The following is a 26,130-nucleotide window of genomic DNA, read 5'->3' as shown; positions in this document are numbered from 1 at the left end:
AAATGCCATTTGCTTTGATATTTAGTATTTATTTTAATCACCATCAACATTTTAACTATGGCTAAATACTTTTAATGACAGTATTTATAGATTTATCTATGTAGCTATTAAGATAAATCCAAAAGGTATTTTGATGCCACCATGGTGCCACCTTTCTTTACCACTATAGGCACAAGTATAGGTTCTGCCTCCCAGCAGAGGCTTTCATTACTTTTGGCAAATTTAAACAGAAAAACAAGTGGAATACTGTATTCAAAGCTAATTATGATTTTTTTTGCTTCACTTTCTTTCTTTTTTTTTTTTGCAAGCACTTTCTGCTTTGACTTCTAAGCAATAAAGACTAAATAATCTGAAATCCTGGTTCCAAAGATTCCAATCTGAGTCTCCATTGACTTTGTATAGTGTGAAGCAGCCTTGTTGTCCTTTCTGACTTGTAACAATAAACAAACATTTTACAGAAAACAAGCTATAAACCCATAACCAAAAAAGTTAGTGAGTGTTTAAGGACACAAAAGTGGATACAGGCAATTGAGACAGAGCTCAACATGCTATATTACACAAAGAACTACACACATAAGAGGGGAATGTAATTAGCGACAGGAAATATAATATATAAAACTTTACTGCACTTGCAGACATACTGAGTGTCAGAATCCCAAAATTGATCAATTTCTTCATGCAATACAAAGTCAATGGAGAGTATTGATTAATAGGAACACCATACTAATACTGTGTTTTACAACCTTTCGCCTTCAGAACTGCCTTAATTTTACGTGGCATTGATTCAACAAGGTGCTAAAAGCATTCTTTAGAAATGTTGGCCCATATTGATAGGATAGGACCTTGAAGTTGATGAAGATTTGTGAAATGCACATCCAGGGCACGAAGCTCCCGTTCCACCACATCCCAAAGATGCTCTGTTGGGTTGAGATCTGGAGACTGTGGGGACCATTTTAGTACAGTGAACTCATTGTCATGTTCAAGAAACCAATTTGAAATGATTCGAGCCTCGTGACATGGTGCATTATCCTGCTGGAAGTAGCCATCAGAGGATGGGTACAAGGTGATCATAAAGGGATGGACATGGTCAGAAACAATGCTCAGGTAGGCTGTGGCATTTAAACGATGCCCAATTGGCACTAAGGGGCCTAAAGTGTCCCAAGAAAACATCCCCCACACCATTACACCACCACCACCAGCAGCCTGCACAGTGGTAACAAGGCATGATGGATCCATCTTCTTATTCTGTTTACGTCAAATTCGGACTCTACCATCTGAATGTCTCAACAGTAATCGAGACTCATCAGACTAGGCAACATTTTTCCAGTCTTCAGCTATCCAATTTTGGTGAGCTTGTGCAAATTGTAGCCTCTTTTTCTTATTTGTACTGGAGATGAGTGGTACCCAGTGGGGTCTTCTGCTGTTGTAGCCCATCTGCCTCAAGGTTGTGCGTGTTGTGGCTTCAAAAAGGCTTTGCTGCATACCTTGGTTGTAACATATGGTTATTTCAGTCAAAGTTGCTCTTCTATCAGCTTGAATCAGTCGGCCCATTCTCCTCTGACCTATAGCATCAACAAGGCATTTTCGCCCAAATGACTGCAGCATACTGGATGATTTTCCCATTTCACACTATTCTTTGTAAACCCTAGAAATGGTTGTGCATGAAAATCCCAGTAACTGAGCAGAATGTGAAATACTCAGACCATCCCATCTGACACCAACAACCATGCACAACCATTAAAATAGCTTAAATCACCTTTCTTTTCCATTCTGACATTCAGTTGGGAGTTCAGGAGATTGTCTTGACCAGGACCACATCCCTAATTGCATTGAAGCAACTGCCATGTGATTGGTTGATTAGATAATTGCATTAATGAGAAATTGAACAGGTGTTACTAATAATCCTTTAGGTGAGTGAATTTCACAATTCTGTCTTTGGCTGACCTAAAATGACAAATGGGACACCCTATGACCATGTGGCCATCTCAAGAAACCAAGTGTCATAACTTTCGTTCATCTTCGTAACATAAATGAAGATATTTTAATGATATCTGAGAGCTTTCTGTCTCTCTATTGACAGTCCAAGTAGCTATCACTTTGACTCTTCAAAACTTTCACAAAGAGATCGTAAACAAATCCATATGAAGCGGTTTAGTCCAATTTTTCTAGAGAGACATGACTGATTTATATGACAAACAAATTTAATTTAGGCTATTATTCACATTTAAACTGAAAGGGGGATTCTGAAATCCACTGCCGCTTCAATATCTATAACCTGGAACGACAAATTTTGGAGATGCTCCCTTGGCAACAGCGTATCTGAGGTCTGAATGAAACTATTCCAATACAGATTGGTGTTGCGTCATTACATAGATGTGACAGCATACCTGGAAGCTACATAAAGGGGGGCTGGCGCATAGTAAGGGCAATTATCGCAATGAAGCAAGCACTCCAGGTGTGACAAGGTGTGGCGATGAGACACAGTGCTCATTCCCTTCACAGGGAAGAAGGGTTATAGACATAACCCGAGCCCTTTCCTTATGAGGGAACTTCGCACTGCGTCGGAATGACACATTTTTTTAGGTAGGTTTTTTAGGTTGGCCACACCGAAGCCTAGTGTGAAGCTGGACTTCAGGCACAGCTAGGACTGGAAAACCCTAGCGCTCATAGGGAGATGTAAGCTGTAAAACCTTATAAAAGTGTGTGGGGTAGCTCACCCAGCCGCCCCACATATATCCTGCATTGGGACTCCTGAAAGGAGGGCCACCGAGGAGGCCATGCCCCTGGTGGAATGAGCCCTCATGGCCATCTGTGAAGGCAAATTGCGTACCTAATAAGCCATGGCTATACCCTGGACAATCCAGTTGCTGATTGTCTGAGTAGAAGCAGGCTGCCCCTTCTTGGGTGAACCAAAGAACACTAAAAGCTGTTCTGACTTCCTCCACTGCGCAGACATTTCCAAGTATATTCTTAGGGCCCTGACCGGGCAGAGCAGGTAAAGTCTCCCCTCTTCCGCCGTCACGTGAGGTGGAGGATGGAAAGCCTGATGAACCAGTGACCTGGCCACAATAGATGGCACCTTAGGCACATAGCCTGGCCTAGGATGTAAAATGGCCTTAACTCTGCCAGGGGCAAATTCCAGGCAGGTCGGCGTCACCACCAAGGCCTGGAGGTCCCTCACTCTCCTCAGAGAAGAGATATCAATGAGAAAGGCCACCTCAAGGGTCAGATTCTTTGCCTCAGCCAACTCCAGTGGCTCAAAGGGGGCCTAAGCCAATCCTTCAAGTACCACTGACAGATCCCAGGACGGAACTCTGGACTGAGCCGCAGGACTCATCCTCCGGGCCCCACGGAGAAATCGTACAACCAGATGGTGCCTACCCAAAGGCTCATCACTCACAGGAGAGTGGAAAGCCCCAATGGCAGCCACGTACACCTTGAGTGTGGATGGGGTAAGACCCACAGAGAAGCCATTTTGGAGGAACTCCAGCACTGAAGCCACAAGGCAGTTAACTGGGTCCACCTCACGCTCTCTACACCAAGTGTAAAAAAAAACATTCCACTTAAGGCTGTGTAGTCTCCTTGAGACGGAGCCCTGGAACTGAGCAAGGTCTCAATCACATCTGTTGGCAGGCTGGCCTCTAGGTACGTAGCCCCCTTAGGGGCCAGACCCAAAGGTTCAAAATTTCTGGCCGGGAGTGAAATATTATGCCCCCCACCTGAGACAGGAGATTCCTCCTAAGAGGGACCTGCCACTGGGGAACCGCCAGCAGAGCTGTGATGTCTGAGAACCAAACTTGAGTCAGCCAACAAGGTGCCACAAGAAGCTGGCTGACCCCTTGTTGGCGGACCCTCTCCAGGACTCCCAGGAGTGATCGGGGGAAAAGCGTACAGACACAGCCACGGCCACGGCCATGTTTGCACCATGGCATCCAACCCCAGCGGGGCTGGATGCGTTAGAGAAAACCAAAGTGGGCAGTGGGACGTCTCTTGAGATGCAAACAGATCAACTTCCACTGGGGCGAACCTCTTGCACATGGCCTCCACCATCTCTAGGTGGAGCCACCACTCCCCGGGCCTCAGGCCTTCCTTGACAGGACGTGTGCTCCATGATTTTGGACCCCCGGGACATACATTGTCCTGAGGGACAACGGTTTCCCTTGGGACCACAGGTGGATGTGATGCGCCAGTCTGTAAAGAGGATGCGACCTCAGACCCCCCTGGCGATTCAGGTACGACATGACTGCTTTGTTGTCTGTATGTACCAGGACATGGTGACCGCTGAGGTCCGGGAAAAAAGTCTTCAGAGCTTTGTAGACCGCCATCATGACGGCCTTCCATGACCGTGCCCCAACAAGTGAGGGAGGTGTCTGTTGAAATGGCCACCACACAGGTCAGTACCTCTACCAGCTCCTCTTGAGTGGGTGGATGAAGTGGCTGGCAACACACCTTGTGCTTCACCACCCACCTCGATGTCAAACTCATCCGGCTCCTTGGAACCGGAGAGTGTGAAACTCTTTGAACTGTCAGACGAGGATTGGGAAAGTGCCTCAGCAGTCCCAATCCTTGCTGACAAGTCCATTTGTGAGCACCATGATCTGCAACACCGAGTCGCCTCAGTGACCGTGGGTCCAGAACCACAGGGCTCACGGTGCTGGCCGGCCTCATTGAACACGGCCAGCCGAGAGCGAAGCACTCTGAGTGTCAGCTTATCAAAATGCTCACAGGTGGCTCCCTAGAGACCTGCCCTAGCATGCTGAACACAAAGGCACTCCACACAAAGCAAATGTGTGTCCAAGCACCACATGAAACGGGGACACATTGCTTTAACTGCTCTCTCTCAGTCACCATTCTCACACAATATATTTTCTTTTTTAACAGACAACAATAAATATACAAACAATCGACACAGAGTGCTATGCTGAAGAGCGATAACTGCCATTACTATGCTACCCCCTTATGTAGCTTCCGGGTATGTCACCACATCTACATCATGACGCAACATCAATCAGGAATGGAACAGATTCATTCAGACTTCAGATATGCTGTTGCTAAGGGAGTGTCCCCAAATTTGTCCCTCTGTTGCAGTTCCCTCATAAGGGAACTGTATATCAACACTTACGCTTCTTTGAAAGACGATGTTGTTTTTATACAACACGATGCATCCCAACAGTGTCAACCAGCAAATTACACAGCCATTTAAGACAACAAAACCCTGAGAAACTGTCTAACTCATAAAGTGTATATTTCTCATTATTGTTCATTTAGTGAGCATTTTTAGCACTAATCCCTGACCGCATGCCCACCATCTAAAACTGCATTGAATAGCACTGCTCTTATACAACTCTAGCGGCACTTCCAGACAGCCAATGTCACGTTTCCTTAAAGGGCCAGCAAAAGATTAATTCAACATAAGACTGTAAAACATGTTATACATGTTACATGTTACTTACAAGAAGCAGGACTCTAATAACCAGTTTTGTGCTTAAATGTTTTTAACCCTAAACGTTATAACCTATATAATCTATATATATAATTAAATTTATAATCAAATCCTTAATCAACATTTATCTTCCTATATATAATGATTCTTTCCAGTTGTGATTTTGCTTTAGAGAACCACTGATTGTTTCTTGTTTTCTAAAGTGTGTATTTGGTCTCTGATGAGTGACTGAGGGTCTGGCCTAGGGATGTGTGATGGGTCACTAAACACTTTTTAGCTACATGTTGTTGTGTGTTTGGATTTTGGAGGTATTACACACCCCTAACATGCCAGGAGTGCAGTAACAGTGTTTGCTCACTTAGCCCGGCTTCCAGATATGAAATATGGATTTGTCTTTTATATAATTTATTAAGAGTCAAGATGAATATTGCCTGTACTACTGCCTGCCCCTCTCACTGAGAGAAAGCACATTATCAGTATGTTTTGGTTAGAACTGGAGCTCAATCAGCTCCTTGGAGAGACTGTGTATCTGTGTATGTGCACAATATTCTGTGTTACAAATCAGTGGTGAGGTGGTGTACAATGGACATCCTAAGAGATAGGTGAACTTGTTGTTCTGGGTAAGCTAGTGCCTGCTCCAGACCTGGAAGGTCACTATGGGCCTAATTCTGGGGTAAAAGCATCAACAAGTCTATGGAGAAGTGCATCAGAATAACTGAAAATGTGTGGGAATTTACCATGACTGCATTTTCTCTGAGCCAAACAGAATCATCCACCTTGCATCAATGACGTGGTTAGACCTTGAAAACAGTATAACTACTGGTGACAATTGCATGTACGGAGGGGCGGGGTGACGAGATGGGGAAAGAGAGAGTGCGGCCTATGAACTCCTTGTGAGACCTGAAGCTGGCTTCTGCTGATGAAACTATTCTTCAATAAAACAAAAAAAGAACTGCACTCCTGACTCTTGGTCATCATTTTTCACTAATGGTCTTGGGTCATTAAACCCTTACAAAACATTCATCAACACACACATCAGTTATGGCAAACGGAAGCTCAAGCATGCTTTCTTGACGTGCAGGAACCATGTTCATATGTTCATTCTCATGTGTAATGCTGTTTGATCTTCCGCAAGAACCAATGAGGTTTGTTTTCTTGCAAAAAGCAAGTATGGTTGAGCATCTGCTGAACAAGGATTACAGTCCCTGACAAAAGTCTTGTCGCTTATCTATTTTATAGAAATACCTGATATTAACCTGACTTTTAATTAATTAATTGGTGTTAGAAATAGCTCATATGAAAAGCTAAAACCCTGCCAAATGATGTTTAATGCACTGAAATAAAGAATTTTCACAGAAAAAATATTTATCATTTAATCAAGACAGAGAGGTCAAATTTTGGCAAGACAAAAGTTTTGTCACCTATACAGAAATTGAACAAATTTACTGCAAATACAAAAATATGTCAGCAAATTAAGTTGTGGTGCTGTGAGATTCAAATGTAATATCTTGTATGACTTCCATGAGCTTGAAGGACTGCATCCATGCGGTTTGGCAAGGATTCATACAATTTATTGATGAAGTCATCAGGAATAGCTAAGAAAGCAGTCTTGCATGCCTCCCAGAGTTCATCAATATTCTTTGGTTTCGTCTTCCATGCATCCTCTTTCATCCTACCCCACATATGCTCAATGATGTTCATGTCTGGTGACTGGGCTGGCCAATCCTGGAGCATCTTGATCTTCTTCGCCTTGAGGAACTTTGATGTGGAGATGGAAGTATGCGATGGAGCACCGTCCTGCTGCAGAATTTGGCCTCTTTTATGGTTGGGAATATAAGAGGTAGCTAAGATTTCTTGGTATTTTAGACTATTGATGTTGCCTTCCACCCTGCAGATCTCTCGCACACCCCCGTACTGGATGTAACCCCAGACCATGATTTTTCCGCTACCAAACTTCATTGTTTTCTGGGTGAATCTCGGATCCGTTCTGGCTCCAGTAGGTCTCCTGCAATATTTGCGGCGACTGTGGTGTAATTCAACAGAAGATTCATCTGAAAAATCCACCTTCTGCCACTTTTCCAGCGTCCATGCTTTTAGCAGGCTGTGGGCCTTGGCAAATGCCACACGGTTTTTCAATTGTCTTTTGTTTAGTGCTGGCTTCTGGGCACTGATTCGACCATGGAGGCCATTTCGAGACAGAATCCGACAAACTGTTCTGGTTGACACAGGGGCTTCAGGTGACCAGCTCTCGTGGAGCTCTGCTGCAGTGGAAAATGGGCTGGCCTTGGATTTTCAAGCCAACAAACGGTCCTCTCGAGCAGTTGTTTTGTAGGGTCTGGGCTTGTCAAAAACGTCTCTTCTCTTCAAATCTTTTTTTTATCCTCTGTACTTGACGCTGAGACACATTGAAGGTGTCTGCCACATCAGCAGTGGATCTGGTCTTCAGCCTCTTAATAATCAAAACTTTAGTCTCAGGGTGAATCTTAGGCATGTTTGCAAAGGTCTAGTTGCAGTTGATGTGAGGGTCTAGCGTACTGGGGTTCTTTTTATACACACTTGAGACCTAATTGATCCATTATTAGTCACAGGTGAAGCTCATATGACAAGGTGACAACACTTATGTCTTTGCAAAAATTGATTCAATGGGCTTTACCAAGCTGTGAATATTAGAATACTTTTTGAAAGTTTAGTTTTTCACTGAACCATTATCACAAAAGCAGGTGGGATCACAATGAGCCATTTCTTGTAAAAAAATCTTGATTAGAAATATATTTTAGCGGCACTTTAGGTCAATTTGTACACAAGCGACAAGACTTTTGTCAGGGACTGTATATGTAAATAAAAGCCTAAATTCAATCTGTTTATCAAAAGTGATCAAGTCTCTCAGATTTATTGTAAATACCTTAATTTGTGTTCCTAAGATCTTTAAGGTTTGGAACAATATGAGAGTGAGTAATTGATGAACAATTTTATTTTGTGTGAACTACAGCCCAATTTATACTTCTGCATCAAGTGTATGCCATAGGCACTTCAGAGGCTGTGTTGCACGCATAGCCTACAACGTACCCTGACGTGCACCTCTCCAAAAATCTAAAACAACAATTCTACATGGACTGCAAGCGTTGTGATTTGTCTGCCAGAATCCCTCCCTCAGGGGTACACAAGCTCCCGCTGCAGAAGTATAAATGAAAATCGTAGAGGTTACGCTGCAGGTCAGATGCATAAATATAAATTAACCTTAAACCTTTAAAAGGAATAGTTCACCCCAAAATGGAAATTATTTCATGATTTACTCATCCTCAAACCATCCTAGGCACACTGTATATGGCAATCTTTTTTCAAGCGAATACAATCAACGTTATAATAAAGGGGTGGTTCCGTAGTTTTTTCTAGGCTTGGTTGTGTGGCGCAGTATAACATGTCTTAATACTTCTTTTTGTTTTTTAAATACTGTATTTTTCTTATATTTTAACTTTACTCCACACTGTTGTCTCTACTGTCCTTTGAACGGCTCATTTGCTTCCTGCTTCTATGAAGCCCATCCCTCGAAAAACGCAATGTTTTAGATTGGTTATATGGCCAAATGTAGTTTGATGTATTTTTATTGGCTGAAGTGCCAAGCACAGGTTGTCCGGAAACGTCACGCCCCTTACCATTACGGGCAGAAGTCACATCTGCACTGACTAGCAAGGGTTTATGATGTCACCAACCCAGGAAGAATTCGTTGTAGTCCAAACCAATCGTTTTTGTAGGCAATAAACTGCCATAACTTTAAAAGACAATATCTCTGTTTGCATTGAACTTTTAGTGCTGTAACTTTACAGATACTGTTTATGCTCAGGCAGCAACATTACACACTAACTAAAGTAAAAAAAAGTGAAATTGCATGCAACCATCCCTTTAAAATATGTCCTGGCTCTCCCAAACATTATACTGGCAGCCCAAAGGCCTTCTGAAGCTAACTGATGGGTTTTTGTAAGAATTTTTTTTGAATTTATTGCTGCCGAACCACATCCTTCTAAGGAAGGAGAGGTGGAAGTTACACATAAGTACTAACCAAGCAGATTAGTAAAACATATCTATACATAAAACAGTCTGAGGAGGTTCCAACCTATTTCTTGGTGGGAAAGAACATCATAAGAGACTCGGGCCTAGCCGAGTAGGGTCGTTTGTACCGTCGAGGAATACACATGTGGGGTCGCCGTAGGGACTGACTGCTACATATGGATACCCAGAAAAGGCCATAATTAACAAATTAATTATGGCTACAAGCTGTCAGAATGAACAAACCTCCCACCACACCAGTTTGACCATCTTCTCTATGTTTACGGACGTGATGTAAGCACACATTGATGAATGATGCGAAACTGACATTTCCTGCAAAATCCGAACCTACGGCTCAAATTTTAAATCATTATTTTAAGATTCCCTTTATGAATCAGAATAAGACAAAGTTTTCATTTTTATTTATTTTTTGATGTATTGCTAATAAAAAAATATTTTTTTTCCACACACCATGCAATATACAAACAGAACCTTTTTTTTTTTTTTATCATGGAAGGTCCTCCAGTAGGTAATCCCCTGATTAAGATTAAAAATAACCAAAAGGTTAATTTGTTTTTAACTTGAGTATCGTTTGCTTCAACTTCCTTGTTTTTCTGACTTAAGGGACTCAGTAATGTCATTCCAGTAAAGCACATGAGAATATGGCAACCCTTAGAATGCATTTTCAACAATAATATAAGACCAGATTTCACTGAAGGGCATCTAGAGAGAGATTCACATTCAAATAACTTTGATGGTCAGATTTTAAGAGTAGACAGCTCAGATCAATCTTTTGGATTCTTTTATGTCATCTTGGTATCATTTATTGCAGTGTGCAAGGCCTAATTTTTTTAAAAATATTTTGCAAATTATAGCTTGTATCATATTAAATTATTATATTATAGTTATTATATTTAATTACTAGGATATTTAAGTAAAAAAAAAAATACAAAAAATTGACAGTGAAATGAACACTTCAGAATTTAGCAAACGCAAAGATTTGTTGGGGGAAGCTGTTTTCAAAAACCTCACAGTGATTGTACTTGCTGTCATGATCAATTTTATCAACAGCTTGCTGCTTTATACTTTCTTCAAGAATCCTGTCTTCAGTCAGGAGCCCCGTTATATCCTCTACATGCATCTGGTCATCAATGACATCATTATACTGTCTGGTTCTGTGCTTTTGTTTGTGTTTACGTACTTAATACCTAACTTGAATGTTGCTATCTGCTGCATTTTCATCCTCATTTTAAGCAACGTCTTCAAGAACACACCACTAAACCTGGCCGGCATGGCTATTGAGCGCTTTGTGGCAATCTGCTACCCTCTACATCATGCACAAATATGTACCGTCCCCAACACAAAAATCCTGATCGGCATCATCTGGCTGGTGGGAGGCCTGCCTGGCATAGCGGACTTGTTTGTTGGTTTGGCTCTTAGTCCAATCTCCTACTTTACCACTAGCCGCATGTGCTTCCCGCAGGTGTTCAATTTTGAGTACCATATAATAAGCTATTCTCTTTTTAACATTGGCTACATGTGTTCAGTGTGGGTGCTGCTCTTCTACACTTACTTCAAAGTGCTGTTCTCTGCTAAAGCAGCTGCTTCAGAACCAGCTCAAGCCCAGAAGGCCAGGAGAACCATTTTACTGCATGGAGTCCAGTTACTGCTCTGTACATTGTCCCTGTTCACAAATGTCCTGGATGGGGCCTTAGTGACTCTCTTTCCTTACTATCAGTCAGTAATTTACTTCTGCAACTACATTCTCACCAGCATTTTACCACGTCTGCTGAGCCCTCTTATATATGGCATGAGGGATCAAAAGTTTAAGAAATACATGAAGCGTTCACTGATGTGTGGCAACGAAAAGAGAGCCATTAATCCGTCTGATTAGTAAAATAGTAATATTCCATTGTAGACATAGATCGATTTATATTGAGCAATGTCCAACCAGTGTTAAATCCACAAATCATCAAAATGTTAAATTGTATTCAAATGTAAGAAGACTGAATATATATACACAGTAGTTTAACATGATTATCCTAATGTGAGTTTCATCTATAAAATAGATCTGTGTGTAACTTTAATATTCAGTTGCCACTTAAAATTTTCTTTTTACCAACAAGGTGGTTTTAGTAGATGAACAGATGTACTTCATCATGCTTACTGTGAGGATGTCCTTTGTTTTCAATTACAGTTTGTTGTAAACTTAAAAAGTATATATATTGCTCTATCAGTTAAAACAAACTTATTTTTTATTAAATGTTTTGCATGGAAAGAGTAACTGTAATGCCTTTCTTATATCAAATAAATGCCATTTGCTTTGATATTTAGTATTTATTGCAACCACTTTCTACATTTTAACTGTGGCTAAAAACTTTTAATGACACTATTTCTAGATTTATCTATGTACCTATAATGATTAATCCAAAAGGTATTTGGATTCCTCCATAAAATATAATATCCCAGGTGAAAAAGTCTATTAAAAATATACTTGAAATTCAAATAGTATGCTTCTAATACCTTTGTATTTCCAACATGCTTATTTGAAGTGCATTACAAATATTTTGAATTGCATTTTAATATATTTCTAAAAAGTGTATTAAAAGGTAGGTAATAAAATATATGCTTAAATATACTTTTAAGAAATATGCTAAACTCAAGAAAACTTTTAATATATTTCTAAAAAGTATACTAGAAATACTTTGGTAATGAATATATGCCTAACAACACTTTTTAGAAATATGCTTAACACAAGCATACTTTTAGTGACGTTTTAGTGTATTTATATATGCAATATATTTATGCAATATATAATACTTATATAATACAATATATTAAATATTGTTATTGTAAATATTATCATTTTAATGTTTTGAAAAGATATTAAAAAAAATTAACATTTAAAATGTACCAAATTATAATGTATTATAAACATTTGTCAACTATTATTAAGCACTGCAATATGAACACTTATTCATTTGTTCTTCACTTTTACTTGTTGTCCATTACATGATACTTTAACAGGCTACTGGGCTACTGAAATTCCCCACAAGGATTTCAACATCATATTATATGAAATGCATCCTAAACACACAATATATATAGAGAACAGTGATTATAAATTATAAATCTTTAATAAAAAAATCCCTGTTCCCTTTCAGTCGGTCACTACGACGTACGTCGTGACCGACGAATTGGGATCACTTCTGGGAGCCCCTATCAGCTTCAAGATATAGAAAACGGGCCAATGAACATTGGTGTGCGTGCTTTGCATATAAAGCGGAAGCGATCGCCACGCACTGTTGTCATTCCCTTTGGAGCCGAACGGTGTTGATGAAGCATCTGACTGCTTTCTATCTAGCGAACGAGAGAGCGAAAGCGTCTGAGACCTTGATCTCACTGCTGCTGAGAGAGCTGCTGTTTAAACAGCAAACCTGAGAAACTGAGCAAATTGCACTACACTTACACACACACACACGACACACAGTTGGTTCGGTGGGCGTGTTCCTTTTTCTGATGAGAGCAGAAACAGGCTGCACACAAAACCTGTTATTCTGCCGCGGTCGATCGCTGGGTGCTGCAGCACTAAAAGAGCCGATTTCCTCACAAAAAGAGCTACACGTGCAGTCCTTTTCAGGATGTCTTTCCACCCGTGCATTTCTGGATGCGGTCGTTCCCTGTTGCCCGCCGACGGTCATAAGCGCTGTATCACGTGCCTGGGCTTAGAGCATGCTGAGTTTGTGGATAGCTCGTGTTCTCACTGTGGGTACACTGCGTGTACTCCCGAAGGTAGGTGAGTCTCGACCTAAGTGCCGAGCAGTGAGAACGCGAGCTATCCACAAACTCAGCGTTTAAGGAACTAAGTTAAAGTTCCCACCACTCCCTTCCGGGACCAGGTGGTGAGCCTGCAAGCGCTGTCTTGGGAGGAGGCAGACCAACCCCTGGCTTTTCTCTGTCCTGTCCGAGCTCTTCAGACTAACATGGACAGAACGCAAAGCTTTAGGACCTCAGAGCAACTCTTTGTCTATTACGGAGGCCAGCAGAAGGGAAAGGCTGTCTCCAAGCAGAGGATGGCCCACTGGATAGTGGATGCCATTGTCTTGGCGTATGAATCCCAAGACGTGCCCTGCCCGCTCGGGATTAAAGCCCACTCCACCAGGGGTGTAGCCTTGTCCTATGCGCTGGCTCGTGGCACCTCGCTGACCGATACTTGTAGAGCTGCGGGCTGGGTGACACCCAACACATTCGCTTGATTCTATAGCCTACGTGTAGAGCCGGTATCTTCCTGTGTACTCACTTCCCATAGTCAGTAGCACCGGAGTGCCCGTTCTAGTGTCGGCTTGCTGCGCCACTCCCTTCCTCTTGGAACGGATACGTGTGCTTATGTGCTCCAGTTGAGTTCCCCAGAATGGCGAACCCTGTCGAGTCCTCCGCAACCCGCGGCACTCAGACGTGGCAGAGCATCTGACGCCTGGTCTAACACTGGTATGCATTGGGGGAACTTGTGTTAGGCTGGGTTTCATATGTTGTGACCCCCACAGCGGTCCCATATGAGTATTCTCCACGGTAAGGCTCCCTATGGCGAGCCCGTGTCTTTCCCTCGACAGAGCCCGCTCTGCCGTCTCAGTGCGTCGACTGTCCCCCGCCCAAGTGGGCCGGGGCCACCCCTGGGACTTCCGTATGTTGTACTGCCCACGGCCAGTCCATACATGTAATTTCCACATGACATCCCCCTTCGGGGTAGTGTGGCTTCCGCAGCGGCCACCAGGGGCACGCTTTCCGAGCGTTATCCAATAGTCCACTGTTTGGGTCTTGTGGGATGGCAGTGTGACTCTCCCTGCAGGAAATTCCCCGCCCGTTTAAACGGGGTCCGAGGGACTCCGGCAGGGCGCTTGAAGTGGTAGTAACTGTGGTGTTTTCCATAGGGATCCCAATGCGTCGGTCACAACGTACGTCATAGTGACTGACTGAAAGGGAATGTCTCAGTTATGTATGGTAACCCTCGTTCCCTGAAGGAGGGAACGGAGTCGTACCATTGTTGCTATACCATCAATGCAGGGTGAGCCACTAGTTCGGCTCCTCAGTGAAAAACAACGGTGCATGGCGATCGCTTCCACTTTATACCCACGCAGCGGGGCTGGGTGCGATATTCAAAGCACGCACGCCAATGTTCATTGGCCCGTTTTCTATATCTCGAAGCTGATAGGGGCTCCCAGAAGTGATCCCAATTCGTCGGTCATGACGTACGTCTCTTTCCCTCCTTCGGGGAACAAGGGTTACCATACGTAACCGAGACGTTTTTACTTGTGTTTAAAGGGTTAGTTCACAAAAAATAAAAAAATGTCATTAATGACTCACGGGTGTGTAACGACATTAGGGTAAGACCTCCGTTTATCTTCGAAACACAGTTTTAGATATTTTATATTTAGTCTGAGAGCGTATCCAAGTGTAGGCAGATGTGACACCCTAAAGTATGTACACATTTTGGGTATTGTGATTTTGAAAGAAAACGTTTATTTTCCATATACACTATTTTACATTTTTGCTCATATTTTATATGTAAAATGTCCAGTATAAATCATTGCTTTTTTGGCTAAGTGAGATTGGGACTCTTATTTTGAAAGTGAACGGAGGATTCGCAGAGGAGAATTGTGTGCCGTCGCCCTCCCATTTGCTGGGGATTGTGCGCGACACACACTCATTCGCTCCTGTCTCCTCATTTCTCTTTCCGTTTTCACAGGATTTTTCTAATCTGCAAACACGACCCTCAGCACGGGCCTGTAACAGATTTGTGGGGGCTCATCCAGGATCGGCTCCAGATGCCAACGGAAGTCGATCCATAAAAACTGATCCTGAAGACCAACAGAGCGTGGACGCTGATGCAGTGGCCCATTAGGCGAGGACGTCAGTGAGGAGAGGGGTCCATAAAGCTGGTGATGCGCGAGTGGCTCGAGGGACTGTGGAAAAGGTCATCCTGGCTGATGGAGTTCGCAAAGGCCTGGTCTTGGACATCAGGAAAAGGCTACTCAACCTGTCCGCTGTTGAACTGTTCCAAGTCGCCAAAAGCATCGGTTCAATACCAGAACTGGACTTCTCCGAACTTGATGCTGAAGACCAAGAGGGCTGTCTTGAATACATCAATCACATGATCACTACAGACACTGTACATGTAGAATCACTTAAAACTGCATCTGACTTGGGAAAAGCTAGAGGGTTAGATACAGATCACAGCATCAGTCTTACTGATAGACATTCAGATTTCGAAGAGCTTAGCAGAAAACTCATTCAATACCTTACACCACATACACAGTACTCTGCCACTAGTCCACCCATGTACACAACAGTGACCCGCCATTGAATAGTAATAATGTGGAACGTACCTCACAGGGAACCACTGAAAAATTAGTCTCGTTACGAGACCTCTTCTGCCTGCAATGTCGTAAATTTAGGATACAAGGGGGGCAAATTGGTGACAATGCATCTGATATCACATACACTAATGTGTGTCGACAGATGGATGCCGGAGTTAAAGAGAATTTCAGTGAAGCTGAACAAGTCAGGGGAATATTACGTGCCATAAAACCAGGTAACTTTAAAGAAATGGTTATGAATAAGGAAGAAATGACAGTGGAAGAGCTTAAGAGAGCTTCAGTCACATCTAGGGGACAAAAGCAGCACAGAGAACTTATGTGCGCAAAACAGATGGAGACTAAAACTCCTCAACAGTTTCTGTACAGGGTAATAGGCCTTAAGCAGAAAATACTCTTTGCTATCAAACAGTCTAACAGAGATGTGAGGTACAGCCCAGCCACAATCCAAGACGTGTTCCTTCATACTGTATATCAGGGCCTGGGGCACAAGTGTAAAGATGTCAGGAGTGAGCCTAAACCTCTGCTGGCTGACCGCAGTATCACAAATGAAGCAATCGTGGGAAATGTGATGAAAATCACTAATGATGAAAATGAGCGAGCGACAAAGTTGGGTCCAGTAACTCGTCCCAAGCAAACCAATGCAAGCGCTGCCCAACTTGAAAGGGAACCTGACAGAGGAGTAAAAGAGGTGCCTAGTCAGAAAATTAAAAACGACCCAATAATTCAACTCACTGCTCGCATCCACACACTTACCGGTGTGGTAGATTCCATGCGGCAGTCAACACTAAGGCCACAACCTGAACATACCTGTCAATGTTTCGTGAGAGGTCACCCTCCACAACAAGGAGCAAAACTCCAGGGTTGCCCCAACTGTGTTGAAGCCGGACATCAGAACTGCACTCATTGTTTTCTCTGTGGCGTAGAGGGGCACCGGGCTCGAGGATGTCTCTGGAGGCAAAGACCACAGGGAAACGGAAAACAGCCACTGTCAAGGGACGACCAGTGACCGAGTTTCCTGTGTCCCAAACCTCTGAGGATTCCATTTCGGCGGTCAAATCTGATTCCGTAAAATATAAATCCACAAGAGCATCTCCGTGCTGTAAAAAACAGACTCTCAGTGACACAGGAATGTATCAGCAATTTAACAGCCCGCTGCCCGGAACAAAAAAAGAAACTTTTGTTAAATTGATAGGGAAGAAAGCACGTGCCCAGTGTGATCTCAATGGCCTCGCGGTGACTGCTATACTTGATACTGGGGCTCAAGTAAGCATGATTGATCGAGTCTGGAAAGACAAAAACTTACCCACTGTAGAAGTAAGGCCTCTTGTGGAGCTAATGGGAATGACAGAAAAGTTAGAAGTTTATGCCATCAATGGAGATCTAATACCCTTTGATGGGTGGGCTGTCATTACCGTCAACTTGCAAGTAAACAACAACCCCAACCTTTCAAATAATGTTCCTTTTCTGGTAAGCCCCATCCCAATCGAGAGGCTGTTGCTCGGCTTTAATGTAGTGGAAGAACTAATTCAGGGTCAACCGGAGCGTTTAGTTCCTACCTTATTTTCGTTGCTCTCCAGCACAATAGCAGTATCAAGTGAGAAAGCCCAGACCCTGGTTAGTTTTGTGCAGACTCCCGAGCACAGCGGACAGTGGGGACGGTTGAGAGTAAACCGAGACAGTGTTTTGATACCGGCAGGTCAGGTAGAATGTGTAAAGTGCAGGGTACCCCCCAAAATGGAGCAGTCTTGCAAAATTGCCCTATTTGAGCCAGATGAGGACAATATGCATTTGAGGCAGTTGGATATAAGTGAAGGACTTTTAGAATTCAAGAGCTCATACAAAACAGTCCCTATCAGCAATCACTCTACATGCAACATTACCCTGCCACGCAACACAGTCCTAGTGTTGTCCATCCTGTTGAGACGGTGCTGGAAAGGAAAGCAACGGCCAGTTGGAAGGTTCATGATGCATCTGTGGCAGTGATGGATGAAAGCCCAACCTTGTGGCACCCACCTGTCAGTATCAATCATCTGGATGAGGATCAGCAAGCTGTGGTTAGGCAAATGCTGTACAAGGAGTCTGCTGCATCCTTGGACCGGGATGGAAATGATGTTGGCTGCATCCCGGGTCTCCAAATGTCCATCAATCTTAAAGATGACATTTCAGTACAACGTGCCTATTCCTCCAAACACAAGCCATTGTTCAGGGAGGTCAAAGACTACATCCAAGACCTTCTGGCAAAAGGGTGGATTGTAAAATCAAATCCCTTTACTCTGCCCCAGTAGTCTGTGTTTGTAAAAAGGATGGCTCACTGCACTTGTGTGTGGACTATCGTCTCCTCAATCGGAAGACTGTACCAGACAGGCACCCCTTGCCGAGGATTCAGGACTTGATTGACACCCTGGGAGGGTATTCTTGGTTTAGCATCCTCGACCAGGGAAAAGCTTACCACCAGGACTTCATAGCCGAGGGATCCAGACACATGACCACCTTTATCACTCCGTGGGGGCTATATGAGTGGGTGAGGATTCCATTTGGCCTGTCCAATACACCTGCGGCGTTCCAGCGCAGCATGGAGGAAATGCTGGATGACCTTCGAGATGAGTGCTGTGCCCCATATCTTAATTATGTGCTCAGTAATGCTCGGACATTCGAGGAACATGTAGGAGTAATCCAAAAAGTTCTTCTAACCCTTAGGCGCTATGGAGTAAAACTTAGGCCTAAGAAGTGTGAACTCTTTCGCCAAGAAGTCCGGTATGTGGGTCTCCTGGTGTCGGCTAAAGGAGTGAGAATAGATCCTCATGATCTTGAAGCAGTGATGGCACTCAAGAGTAGCAGTCCCCAGACAGTAGGAGAGGTGCGGAGACTCCTTGGATTCCTCAGATACTATTGATAGATTTTCAGAGTCCACAGAGTCCACCGGAACAGAGTCCACCGGAACAGTCCTCCTCTCCCTGGCCTCTCGTTCCTGCAGGCGAGCGAGGCCCTCCATCATTAACTCAAAGGAGACGTTCTCGTACGCGCTCCTAAGCACCCAGTCCATGGGCTCGTCAAGCGCATAAAAGAACAAGTCCTTTAAAGGTCCTTCATTCAATATCAGTCCCTCAGGAACTCCCCCGCAAACTTCCTTAAATCCGGCCCTTGTTGGTGGAGGGAAGCTAGAGACTGGAATCTTAGAATGCGCTCGTAATACGGACACGAGACTGATGGGTGACGTGCATTCTTGCGCTGAGTCTTTGACATGGTCAGATCGTTCTGTCACGTTATAACTAAAGAAAACTGAGGTGAAGACTCATGTGTGCAAGTATTATAATTTATTATGACAAAATAAAACATAAACACAAAACAAAACCCACAAGGGGGAAACCATAAACTAGAAAATACATAAACTGAAGACATACCAACACAGGGAACCGGGAGACGAAGACAAGACACACAGCGATCCGACAAAGACTGACAAACACAAGGAGCTTATAAAGGGAAGAAATCAAAAGGGAATCAGGGAACACAGGTGAAATGTTAATTTTTATTACAATGCACTTAAATTAATTGAAGTTTATGCATCTATGTTGATTAAAAAAAAGTCTCCTGAAAATGTCTGACATGATTTCAACAATTACAAATATTAAAATATAAACATTACTTCTACATCACAATTCTTGAGTTTATTTGCAGCTCGTTGGGCATTGAATGGAGTGCATAGGGTGCTAGGCAACATGTCAAACGGGTCCGTTTATGTTGCATGGTTTATGGAAGCAAGGTTTCGGAGGTGTGAGACCCAGGCGCTCAGCGCTCATTAACCCTAGCGAGAGCAGCCTTAACTCAGCTCGTCCTTCTGACGACCGCTGCCTGGCAGAAGCCCCTCCCATGACGCAAATTCGCGTCTGTTGTGTAGTGAATGAAGCGAATGGAGTCAAAATGTTCACGCGTCCAAGTTCGCGCGAATAGCGCTATTTATTCGCGTCGCTCGCGTCTGGTGTGAACGCAGCATAACTGTTGAGTACGCTAAACCGGAACTGAGATACCGTCAATTGGAAGTATCGAATGTCATGGCAACGCCCACGAAGACTTGTAGGAAATTTGTGGATAGGCCTAGAATTTTTCGTCAGCACGGACTCACCTCACGGAGAGCGGGAAGCAGATACGACTGCAACACGGACATTATTTTTTTTGGCTGTTTTTGACAAAGTGTTGAAATTAATGGAGGGTTGATTTCAGAAGACGAAAGAAGATATAAGAAGTTGAAAATTAAAGGTGAGTTTTTACTATGTATGCTTAACATTGGATTTAGTAGCTAAAAACATAAATGTTTCTAGTGACCCAACGTGAAATTACCCAATGAGCCAGTTGTTACACTTTTTAATATTTTTAAAGCAATGCATGAGTTTAATATTCATTTATCGTGGTACATACATTTTGCTCTCAGCTGTCCAAAGTTATATTAAATGGTATCTCTTAGGCATAGCAACAATATTCTTTCACTGCAGCCGTTACTGAATACAGAACGGAGAGCGGGAAAAAGTTGACCAGCACTACCACAGTGGCGTTTAGCCTCTTCATCATCAGAAGAACTGTTAAAGTTCATAGAAGATGGACTGGAACTATCAGAAGAAGAAAAGAGGAAATTCAAAGGTGAGATTTTGTTTATAATGTGTATAAAACTGTAAGGGGTGTAATGGTTCTCTGTTAAAGAGATAGTTCACCCAAAAATGAAAATGTGATGTTTATCTGCTTATGTTACCCCCAGTGCATCCAAGATGTAAGTTAGGTGTATGGAAGCAAACAAGATGCATAATTATTTGAAATGTAACAGCCACTAAATACTGAAATATTTTGAAATTTATTTTGAAAAACATTTATCTTTAATTTATTTTCTATTTGAATTTACCTCTCAAAACGTAATATCTATGAATATTTTCAATGCTCACAAATCCAGATGCAAAAATACAAAAACAAACAAACACAGAATTTCAGATCAAACAGATTCAGGTTGATCAAATTTGATTCAAATTCAGATCTCAAATTTCAAGTATTATTCAAAGAAGACAGTCTAATTTGACTGCTCAAATTCAGATATAAAAAATTAAGTTAAATATTCACATGGTAACATCCAGGATACCCAGGACAGGAAAAACAGTTGAGCACCTATCAGAGCACGATGACCTGTTTGTCATGATTCAAGAAGTTGATCGGCACAAAGGATATTAAACATGAAATTGATGTCATTAATGACTCACCCTAATGTTGTTCAACACCCCTAAGACCTCCATTCATCTTCAGAACACAGTTTAAGATATTTTATATTTAGTCTGAGAGCGTATCTGATTGTACTATACTGTCCATGTCCAGAAAGGGAATAAAAACATCCTCAATGGTTACGAAAACATCATGAATGAAACCTCAAATAAAGATTCAAACGGTTGTGAATCAGTTAATCAATCAACGATTTGGATTGCATGCCAAACTGCTGAAATCATGTGACACTGGCGATCCAAATCATTAATCGATTGACTGATTCTGAATCTATTTTATCTGAAATTCTGTTAGTTTAATTTTATTTATTTTTTGTATCTGAATTTGGGAGCATTGAAAAATATTAATCAAAATTCATGTTGAGATGTAAATTCGAAAGGTTTCCAAAGTAAAATAATTTAAATGGGAGAAATTCAGAGCAAATAAATTCAGATAAATGTTTTTCAAAATAAAATATTTCAAAGCAAGTTTCAGTGGCTGTTAAATTTCAAAGACTTATGTCTCTTATTTGCTTCCATAAGGTGTCTTTGTTTCTTCAGTATAACACAAATTAAGATTTTTTAATTTCAACCGTTACAGTCTGCCAGCATTAGACAACATGCACAAAAACCCTGCTGCTCGTGATGACACAGTGATGTCTTAAGACATAAACCGATCGGTTCCTGTGAGAAACCACACAGTATTTATGTTTTTTTTTTTTTTAACCTTTTTACAAATCTAGTGTTCACATCCGTCAGTACTTCCATCTGGAAAGGTCAAACTGGCACGATCATAGCTATATATTATATAGATGCCTCATTTTGCCGATCCTAGCAGGCACTACTGAGGAATATATATATATATATATATATATATATATATATATATATATATATATATATATATATATGATCATGCCAGTTTGACCTTATCAGACAGAAGTAATAGCGGATAGGAATGAGATTTGTCTGGATATGAGGTAAAAGAAATAACAAATACTGTTGTGTTTCTTACAGAAACCAATCGGTTTGTGTCTTAAGACATCAATGTGTCGTCACAAGCAGCAGGGTTTGTGCATGTTGTATAAGCATGTTTTTTTTTTTTTTACTCTCATAGAGTTGTTACCCATTCACATGCATAATGATTGGCAGACTGCAATGGTTGAAGTTAAAAATCTTCCTTTGTGTTCTACTGAAGAAACAAACACACCTACATCTTGGAAGCCCTGGGGGTAAGCAGATAAGCATCACATTTTCATTTTTGGGTGAACTATCCCTTTAAATTAAAAAATAACCAGCCCTACTTCGACATGGCATAGGTTAAAGTAAAAATAAAGTGAAAATTCTGTCATTAATTACTCACCCTCATGTCTATGGAGGACTAAACCTGCATACATTAAAAATGAATGAATGAATGAATGAATAAGTAAATTAATTAATAAATATACAAGTATGTAAATGAATAAGCAAATGCTACATAAATAAATGTTATAATAGGAAAATAAATAAAATAAACAACTTGATAAAATAAATGATTCATTTTTAACCAAATAAAATGTTGTATTATCTTTCCCTTAATTTATTATTTTCTGCTCTTATACATTTAAAAAAATGTATGTTTTACTTTTATTGGTTAGTTAATTTAAATATTTTATATTTATATATTTATTTTATATGTATGCATTCATTTATTTTTACATTTATTTATTCTCACATGTATTTATTTGTACATTTATTTATTTATTGGTTCATTTATTTTTACTTTTCCATGTGCAAAATGGAAATGAGGAGGGCGGTCCTTGTGTAACTTCAGCGCATCATTGGTTGCTCACGCATATAACTGATAGAGCGATAGAGGAGAGTTTCCAGCAGTTTGACCCATTGAGAGATAAGTTTCAATGGTACTTATAGTAGAGCCATTTGACTCACAGATTTTGATCTCAACAAGTTGTAGTTCTTGCATGTGTATACTATGGCGGATGTTCCACAAATAGCTTACATTAGAGAGTTGTGCACCTTAGCAAAATTGACTGTTGTTTAGATTAGATGTACATATCTATGTTTTAAGGGGGCTATAATTCCGATATGAATGTGGAAGTACAGACTGAAATGTAAGGCACTGCAAAATATTTACATTTTACATTTAATCATTTAGCAGACGCTTTTATCCAAAGCGACTTACAAAAAAGGGGAGAGCAATAGAAGCAACGAAACAAACAAGGCCAACAACCTGTAAGAGCTGTAAGAAGTCTCAGTTAATTAGCACAGTATACAAATTTTTTTTTTGGGGGGGGGGGGGGGGAACAAACAAACAAAATTTAATGGATAGTTAAGTGCTATTCTTTATTGGTCAGGTGCAATTGGAAGAGATGTGTCTTAAGATGTTTTTTAAAAATGGCTACAGACTCGGCAGCACGAATTGAGATCGGCAGTTCATTCCACCAGGTGGAAACGGTCTAGGAAAATGTCCGTGAGAGTGACTTCATGCCTCTTTGGGATGAACCACGCTCACTCGCAGAATGCAAGCTTCTGGAGGGTGTGTAAGTCTGAGCAAGCGAGTTTAGGTATATTGGTGCAGAGCCAGTGGTTGTTTTGTAGGCAAGAACTAGTGCCTTGATTTTGATGCGAGCAGCCATTGGCAACCAGTGCAGTCTGATGAAGAGAGTGGTCTTTAATGAGCCGAAGAGAGCTCATGTTACGCCTATGAGCTCTCTTCGGCTCATTAAAGACCACTCTCGCAGCTGCATTCTGGATCAGCTGCAAGGGTTTGATAGTGCATGCTGGAAGCCCAGCCAGAAGAGCATTACAATTGTCCAGTTTGGAGAGAGCAAGAGCTTGAACCAGGAGTTTTGCAGCCTGTTCTGATAGGAAGGGTCTGATCTTTCTAATGTTGTATAAAGCAAATCTTCAGGACTGGGCTGTTGCAGTAATGTGGTCAGTGAAGTTTAACTGGTCATCAATCACAACTCCAAGGTTCCTGGCTGTCCTGGATGGAGTTATGGTTGATGAACCAAGCTGAATGGAGAAATTTTGATGAAGTGCTGGGTTGGTTGAGAAAACAAGTAATTCTGTTTTTGCAAGATTGAGTTGAAGGTGATGCTCCTTCATCCAGTCAGAAATGTCTGTCAGACAGGCAGCGATACGAACACTGAATGTAGGATCATCTGGTTGAAATGAGAAGTAGAGTTGAGTGTCATCAGCATAGCAGTGATAGGAGAAGCCGTGTTTCTGAATGACAGAGCCTAATGATGACATGTAGATGGAGAAGAGAAGTGGTCGAAGCACTGAGCCCTGGGGAACCCCAGTAGCTAGATGATGTGACTTAGACACTTCACCTCTCCATGACACCCTGTAGGACCAACCAGAGAGGTAAGACCGGAACCACTGGAGAGCAGTTCCTGAGATCCCCGTCTTCTTAAGTGTTGACAGGAGGATCTGGTGGTTAACTGTGTCAAAATCAGCAGACAGATCCAGCAGGATGAGCACTGAGGATTTGGAAGCTGCTTTTGCCAGTCTCAGTGCCTCAATTACTGCGAGCAAGGCAGTCTCAGTGGAATGGCCGCTTTTGGTTGTTGTCCAGGAGGTTGTTCTGTTCAAGAAACACAGAGAGTTGATGGAACACAACTCGCTCAAGTGTCTTTGCAATGAAAGGCAGAAGGGATAACGGTCTGTAGTTTTCTGAAAGTGCTGGATAAAGAGAGGGTTTCTTAAGCAGTGGGGTTACCCGAGCCTGCTTAAATGCTGTGGGAAAGGTTCCTGTGTGAAGAGAAGTGTTGACAATGTGAGTGAGTGCAGGAGTGATTGAAGAAGAAATGGCCTGAAGGAGGTGAGTGGGTATAGGATCAAGTGGACAGGTAGTAGGGTGATTGGAAAGGATGAGTTTAGAAATATCTGCCTCGGAGAGTGGAGAGAAGGATGGAAGCGTGTTCGTGTTAGTTGTTGAGATGTGCGTGTCAGTTTGTGGTGAGAAGAACTGGTTACTGAGGAGAGATGTTTTGTTTGTGAAAAATGATGCAAAGTTTTGATGAGGGAGGGGGAGGAGGAGAACAAAGGAGAGAGGAGAATGTTTTAAAGAGTGTGCGAGAGTCAGAGCAATTGTTGATTTTGTTGTGGTAGTATGTTGTTTTAGCAGTGGAGACATTTGTAGAGAAAGAAGAGAGAAGAGACTGATACAAGGTAAGGTCAGTACAGTTTTTAGATTTCCGCCATTTCCTCTCTGCCGCTCTGAGTCCAGAGCGATGTTCACGGAGAACATCAGACAGCCAGGGGGCAGATGGGGTGGGGCGGGCTGGTCTGGATGAAAGGGGGCAACAACTGTCTAAGGAGGATGTTAGAGTGGAGTAAAGAGTGTCAGTAGCACTGTAAGCGTCCAGTGCTGAGAACTGAGCAGGTGGTGGGAGTGAAGATGAAACCATAGTGGATAGGGGAGAGGGAGAGAGTGAACGTAGATTACGCCGAAAGCTAATCTGTGTTGGAGTGCGTGTTGTATCAGGAGTCAGTATGAGATTAAGAGTGATGAGAAAGTGGTCTGAGGTGTGTAATGGAGTAACTAAAGTGTTGTCCGTGGAGCAGTTGCGTGTGTAGACGAGGTCTAATTGGTTACCTGATTTGTGAGTAGCCGTAGTAGATACTAACTTAAGGTCAAATGAAGTCAGTAGAGTGCTGAAGTCTGCAGCTAGGTGCTTATCCAGATGGATGTTGAAGTCACCAAGCAGAATCAGAGGAGTGCCATCCTCAAGGAAGCTAGAAAGTAACACATCCAACTCCTCCACAAAGTTACCAAGGTGACCTGGAGGACGATAGACCACTACCACATGGATTTTAACAGGGTGAGCAATAGTGATTGAGTGTGATTCAAATGAACTGGCCGATAGAGATGGTAATGGATTAAATTTCCAATCATTTGAGATAAGCAAACCAGTACCCCCACCCCTCCCAATAGGCAGAGGGGTGTGTGAAAAAGTTAAATTGGTTGAGAGGGCTGCAGGAGTGACAGTGTTCTCTGGTTTGATCCAGGTCTCAGTTAGGGCCATGAGGC

The 26,130-nt window shown here is 42.2% G+C and overlaps 1 protein-coding gene across 1 annotated transcript; it reads left to right on the top strand.

The window, feature by feature from the left end:
* The first annotated feature begins 10,454 nt into the window (after positions 1–10,454).
* On the top strand, positions 10,455–11,381 carry LOC137039297 (odorant receptor 131-2-like). The gene has a single exon (XM_067414649.1). It carries the CDS (start codon positions 10,455–10,457, stop codon positions 11,379–11,381), a length of 927 nt encoding a protein of 308 aa, XP_067270750.1.
* The last annotated feature ends 14,749 nt before the right edge of the window (positions 11,382–26,130 follow it).

This window comes from Pseudorasbora parva, chromosome 13 (assembly GCF_024679245.1).
Source record: "Pseudorasbora parva isolate DD20220531a chromosome 13, ASM2467924v1, whole genome shotgun sequence".
NCBI lineage: Eukaryota > Metazoa > Chordata > Actinopteri > Cypriniformes > Gobionidae > Pseudorasbora > Pseudorasbora parva.
Note: the sequence above shows the minus strand (reverse complement) of the source record. Positions and strands in the feature narration are given on the sequence as shown.